The sequence below is a fragment of the Zingiber officinale genome, chromosome 3A (genome assembly GCF_018446385.1).
Source record: "Zingiber officinale cultivar Zhangliang chromosome 3A, Zo_v1.1, whole genome shotgun sequence".
Lineage (NCBI taxonomy): Eukaryota > Viridiplantae > Streptophyta > Magnoliopsida > Zingiberales > Zingiberaceae > Zingiber > Zingiber officinale.
Window position 1 is genome coordinate 113,452,085 of NC_055990.1, and position 7,044 is coordinate 113,459,128.

The 7,044-nt window shown below is 37.0% G+C and overlaps 1 protein-coding gene across 1 annotated transcript; it reads left to right on the forward strand.

Moving 5' to 3' along the window:
• The first annotated feature begins 4,586 nt into the window (after positions 1-4,586).
• On the forward strand, positions 4,587-6,809 carry LOC122052303 (chlorophyll a-b binding protein CP26, chloroplastic-like). Its single transcript, XM_042613769.1, has 6 exons — positions 4,587-4,840; positions 4,924-5,008; positions 5,110-5,160; positions 5,792-5,912; positions 6,114-6,248; positions 6,361-6,809. Exons 1-6 carry the CDS (start codon positions 4,624-4,626, stop codon positions 6,619-6,621), a joined length of 870 nt encoding a protein of 289 aa, XP_042469703.1. The 5' UTR covers positions 4,587-4,623; the 3' UTR covers positions 6,622-6,809.
• Positions 6,810-7,044: the final 235 nt, after the last annotated feature.

Here is a 7,044-nt window from a genome sequence, read left to right on the forward strand (position 1 = left end):
GCGAGTTTGGTGGGTCAACTCGTGGGTCCATCAATTTAAAAAAAAAAATAATTTATATCTTCAACGTTTTACTTCGGAAAAGTTTCATCAGCCAAATATATCTATAAACATATATTTTAAATATAAATGAACACAAACGAGTATTTATGTAGGATGAAAAATACTATTTTTATTTCAAAATTATAATAAAGAAAGATAATAAATTGACAAAAAACTTAGCTTCTATTTGTTTTTCAACTCGCGGGCCAACCCAAGTCCATCACGAGCCAACCTGTACAGGTCGCGGGCCTAGGCGGGTTGACTCACGGGAGACTTGGGTTGATAAAATTTCAACCCAACCTACTTAAATTATTTGGCGGGACGGGCCAACCCGACGGACCTAACTTAAATTGAGACTCTACCTAGTACCGATCCCACGGATATAGAAAAAGATATATGTAGATGTAACACCCCTAGAAAGCCTAGATAAAGTAAGGGCAATGAGAGTACGAATGTAATGAAAAGAATGTGTAGATAGTCTACGTTGGGAAGGATTTAGATGATTAAAAACTTTATGAAAGAAAATAAAGTTGAGAATATAAAGTTCTATACATGATTTATAATGCAAGGAATTAATGTAAACAAAAGAGATATGAGATATTATATATGCATGTATGAAATATTTATGCATAATGCATATACATGAATTATTTTGTACAAAAATATGTTAGGAGAAGGATTTGATCCTTGGTTCTCTTGTGGATGCATGCATGTGTTAACCAAGTGTGATAGGAGTGAATATTGTAAAAGGAGAGATGAGAATTATAATTAAAGGAAAGAAAGGAGAGAAATTAAGAGAAAGAAAAGAGAGAAACTCAAGAAGCATTTCTCTAGCATATTCTTTCTCATTAAGAGGAGAAGTAAATGAGGAGGATGAATCAAGTCAAGTTTTCCTCCCCTCATTTTAGTATAAATAGGCATGGAGGGGTGACTTCAACTTCATCCTCAACTCATTCTCCTCCTCTCCTCCATTGGTGCCGAGAACTCACTCTCTCCCTCTTTTCTTCTTCTTGTTGCCGAGTAACACAAGAGGAAGAAACCTCTTCTTCCTCCCCCTCTCCACCAAAAGACCTAGCTTCCTCCATTGGTGCCGAGCAAAGCAAGCAAGGAAGAAAGGTCCACAAGCAAGTTCTCAACTCTAGGAAACTTAAGCAAAGAAGGTAAGCTTCCCCTCACCTGCGGTACAAGGCTTTCATGTGATTTTCGGATTCTTTTTCTATGCCTTGAAAGAAAGTTTTCCCCTATGTTTGTATACATATATGATGCATGATCAGAGGTGTATGTAACCCTAGAATTTCAATCAAAATATTGTAAATAGGTTAGGAAAATTATTGTCTAACCAAACTAGTGCAAGTTTTCCCCTATGAAATGCTAAGGACCTTCCTATGGTTTTCTTGCTTGGAAGTTGATTGGAACCAAAAGAACCCCACTCTCATGTTTCGGCCAAGAAAGAATTTAGGGTTAGGAGGACCTTGAATTTAAAATAACTATGCTTATATGACATGATATAAAGTTCTTAAGAGTTGTATACTTGTATGTTGAAAGAAACTCATGAACCTTACTCTTAATATTTCGGCCATGGTAAGGTGATAGTTTAGAGAAGCTTAAACAAAATTCTAATATGCTCAATGACCTCTGTGATATTATGTTATGAAAGATGATTAATGCTCTCATGTTTAATTGGAATGTAGAAAATTAGTTACATGATTTATGACATGTAAGATCACAAGAGTCCTAGCTTGTTTATGATCCAACCTTGTGTATGATGTTCTTAGTAAATCTTGCTATGAAATTTACTTAGGTTTCCCATGCTTTAGGCCACTTAAAGGAAGTTTATATTCTATGAATTTCGGCCAAGTAAGGTTTGAAGGACCTAGAGGCCTTGGAAATGAAACCTAAGGGGTTAAAAGTACTTCTTATGAAAACTTGATAATGTGTGAATGTGATACATGTTTGTATGACCTAAATGAATCATTATGTGTTCGGCCATGAAGGGATAGATGCCCTAGAAACCCTAGAACAAAAATTAAATATGTCTATGCCATGCTGTATTAAAATGATATGATAATAAGTTGGAATGCATGATTGCTTTAGTTATGAAATGATATGTATAATGAAGTTATATTATGAAATATGCCATGATGTGTTATAGCATAGAAAATGCTATACATAATGAAAAGAAATGAAGTTATGTTATGATATGTGATAGCATAGAAAATGCTATACATAATGAAAAGAAATGAAAAAGAATAAATGCATGAAAGATTGTTAAGGACATGATATGATAGTTATGCATGATAAGTTATTTTTATGGTTTGTACCAAGGGTGGGCTCCGTAAACGCCCCGGGGTCGATGGAGTAAGACTCGGGCCTCGTCAGTAATGGGCCTTTGAGTGCCCTAGGTCGATGGAGTAAGACTCGGGCCTAGTATGTATGCATGGTAGGGCTCAAGACTTGCTACCTTGGACCTACGCATTAAGTATGTGGTACAAACCGGGATCCCAAATGATGATGATATTAATTTCAAGTACTATTAAGTATAAGTTTTCAAATTCACGATGCATTGCCTACATTCATATGTGCTTGAATTATATGATGATATGATATAATGTCATGTGATATTATGATATGAATATGATGCCTTGTATGTCTCATGCTTGTGATTTATTTGTTTTATGATATGATATTCATGCTTCTATGAAATGATATGTGAATAAGAAATATGCATGATATGTTTGAATAGAATGATATGTTATGTTATGATTAGTTGAGACGATGATATGTTGATCCATTCTTGATATATGATGATTCTAGGTTTTAGTGAGTAGGAAAGGAACTTACTGAGCCATGAGTGCTCATAGCTTACTTTCCTTGTACCGCAGATAAAAGAGAAAGCTGGATGTACAACGGAGCAACAGGAGGAGCAGATAGTGATGTGTGTGGTGGTGGCTCGGCAAGAACGATTCGGACAAATTAATATTTTTAGTTATAAGTTCAATATATGCACATTTGAACAAATCAGAATATGTGATATTATGCTTAATAAATTAAATTCTTTAAAGTTTTTATTCTTCCGCTGTTATAACTAAAGCATGTACGTAAGTAGTATAAGAACGTAGCGCCACCTTTGGTTGGGTAAGAAGGGTGGGCATTACAGTAGATACATAAATCATAGGGACTACGAGTTATCTTAACAGCTGCCATTTATAATTGTTATAATATATTAATCATTTATATACATGTTGTAGTAGTTATTAATGGTAGATCTATATAACATTATGATAGTTACCATTTGTAGCTATTATAACATATGTATAGATGATAGGGATGTTAATTCACGTAGATTCCAACGGAAGTAAGAATATTATAAAAAATATTAATTTGAGCTTGAATTCAATTTGAAAATTCTAAATCTGAACTAGGATAATCGACCTAAGTCAAATAATTTGTCCGACCTAATTTTTTTTTATTATTTTTTTTAATTTTTTTTTCACTTTTATCTTAATATTTTATTATTGCTATATAACATTATACTATTCATGTACCTAAAACATTTTAATTTTAAAAATAAAATTTGATTTAACTAAAAAAAATCTAAATTTTAAATTTAGATCCATCCGAGTTAATTCGAACTTAATCCGAATCTAAATCAATTCAAGAACCTCTAATCCGAACTAGAAAATCTCCCACCCTAACTTATATTTTTCGAAAAGATTGGAATCGGATTGATGAACAGATGCATTTTTGACCCCCTTAATAGGTGATATCTTATTAACTCAAGTCAATATTGGTCAATACTTTATTTTTCATAAAAGGTTTATCTTAGGGCTAACCTTAGATTTCAAAGTCCAGTGTAAAAAAGAGAAGGCCTTTTATGTTTAGGGAGATAGAAATAGAGAAAATTTGATTTAATGACCTCTTATTTTGTTGGCATTTACTTTTCTATATATATATATATATATATAATGTATCTATTTTTGTTATCATTTACTTAAAAAATGATAAAAAAAATAGTGCCCTACCGGAGGTGGGGCGCTATGCGCTGGCCCACCTGAACCACCAAGGCCGGGTTATGATTGCTCTATTTTGAAAAGATATACTTCATCCTTATAATATGGTAGTGCTATATGGTTTTAGTTTTGATCAAAATTTTTTTAAGTAATCTTGGTCAAATTATTCTAATTTAATTAAAATTATTTAATATTATAATAATTTTGATCAAAATTACTATAATAATATTAAAATAAAAGTAATTTATCTTTTTCTTTATATATATATATATATATATATATATATATATATATATATCCGAAGAAAACAATATGGAATAAGTTGAAATCCCATCTGTCCACTAGATAAATCAGTGGCCAGGATTGGCCCTTAGCGAGATCATCATCTGCCACGTCACCACTACCTGGCCAATCAACTTCGGGCAAAAGATCACAATGCCGGAGCCACTGCCAATCATAGCGCTCGAACCTGATACGTCTCGGCCCCACCACATCCACGTTCCCACCATTTAGCGCCGCTCTCTTCCTTCCTTCCTCCGCCAGCAGCCGCAAACCAGCGCCGCAACCGACAGCCATGGCATCCGTCGCCGCAGCCACCGCTCCGGCCGCCCTCCGGGCCTCCGACATCCTCGGGACTCGCCTCAACGTCGCCGTCGCGACTCGCGCAGCCCCCGCGTCGCCGTCCGGGGGGTCCTCCAAAGTCGTGGCGCTTTTCTCCAAGAAGAGCTCCGCCGCCAAGGCGAAGGCAGCTGCAGCTTCTCCGGCGAGCGAGGAGCTCGCCAAGTGGTACGGTGAGTCGGCGCCCTACTCGCCTCCTCCACTCATGCTGGCGAGTCGTTCGATAGAATTACACAGTGAAAAATGGTTGTTTCAGGTCCCGACAGGAGGATTTTCTTGCCGGAGGGGCTCCTGGACCGGTCGGATGTCCCAGAGTATCTCACCGGGGAAGTCCCCGGAGAGTAAGTTCGATCCTTCGATGAATTGCTGTCTGAAGGAAGGAGATCTTGTTGACTAAATCTGATATCTTGTAATTAATTTCTCATCCGGTCTCCTCTTGCAGCTATGGCTATGATCCTTTTGGGCTGAGCAAGAAGCCTGAAAACTTCGCCAAGTATGTCGCTCATTCGCTTGCTCAATTGCTCAATCAAAAGGGCGCCCATTTTTATTCATTTCATCGAAAGGGCGCCCCTCTTTCAAAATTTATTAAAAGGGCGCTTCCTCTTTTATTTCATACTCAAAATATCTCTTTATTCTCGATCGGTCTCACTGCAAGAATCTGAACCGACAACTTAATAACCCCTTGGAACTACTTTGTGCTCAAGGGTGGAGCATAAGGAGGTATTTACGGTATCAAATTATTGGGAGAGCGTTGTTTTGGTAATTTTTAAAAGGAAGACCTCCTTTTTTGACGATATGAACAAAAAAAAAGGCTCCCTTTTGATTTTTTTTGGGTCAAAGTTTCTTTTAGTTTTGATTGTAGAGTTTATTGAAAAGATTCTTGATTTCATTTGTTAAAAATATCTCTTTGATCTCGGTCGGTCTGATAGCGTAGGGGTATTTACGATACCAAATAAATTGTAGATGGAGCGTTGTTTCGATAATTTTTGAAAGAAGGGTGCTCTTCTTGACTATGCAAATAAAAAAGGCCACTCTTTTAATTCTCGATCGTTGTCCGTCAGAAATAGGGTTTACCGAGAAGATTCTCGGTTTCATTTGCACTAAAAGTTTCAAATGGTGTGCAGATATCAAGCTTATGAGCTCATCCATGCGAGGTGGGCTATGCTCGGTGCGGCTGGGTTCATCATCCCTGAGGCTTTTAACAAATATGGTGCAAATTGTGGCCCTGAAGCTGTCTGGTTCAAGGTAATTTTCGATAACTCATGGTCTATTTACTCCTCGATCGAATGTCCAATCCTCAGCAATAAACACAATCTTGTGTAGCTATTTGACCACATTTTTGAGTTCTTTCCTGCTTAGATGAGAGAACATTTACCTTTCTTATGGTAAATGTTCAGTGTCGCGATTAGTATTGTCGTAATTTGTCGCCCTTTGATGTGTTTGCAGACTGGTGCTCTTCTTTTGGATGGAAATACATTGAACTACTTTGGCAAAAACATTCCGATCAATCTCGCTTTGGCTGTCATTGCCGAAGTTGTGCTTGTTGGGGGTGCTGAATACTACAGAATTACCAATGGACTCGTAAGTAAAGCGAGAAAAATTCGATATCTTCCTTTGAATTTCAGGTTTATGGATGAATATCTTCCATCTATTTGGTTGTAAGTTTAATGATTCCACACTCGAACTGCTGTAGGATTTGGAGGATCAGTTGCATCCGGGAGGTCCATTCGATCCCCTCGGGCTCGCTAATGATCCAGACCAAGCTGCGATTCTTAAGGTGAAGGAGATAAAGAACGGCCGGCTAGCCATGTTTGCGATGCTTGGTTTCTTCGTGCAGGCCTATGTCACCGGGGAAGGACCAGTGGAGAACCTCGCCAAGCATCTTAGTGACCCATTTGGAAACAATTTGCTTACTGTGATCTCCGGAGCAGCCGAGAGAACTCCGACTCTGTAAATCTCGCATTCTTATTATGTAAGACAACGACAACAGCCCGTGCTTAGCAAAACATTGTCGATTAACTTGAAACTTAAAAATCGATAGATGTTTGTATCATGGAATTCACTTGACTAGGCTCGAATTGAATGTGCCACAGACCAATGGAGGGAAAACCTGATGTTTCAAATACATGAGATTTACGAGTATTTACTTCTTTTATAAGCATTCATCTTTTTTTTGAAAGCTCTTTGTGCCTCAATCAACTGCCTAGTTGACTACTTTTGAATCACTATAAAATAAACTGTTTTTTGGACAAATTTGACGACAAATTTTAAAAAAAATTCGTTGCAAAAATATTTTGCGACGAAATCTGCGATGAATATTTTTCGTCACAGAAAACTTGTCCCTAAATATTTGTGATGAAAAATTGAAATTTGTTGC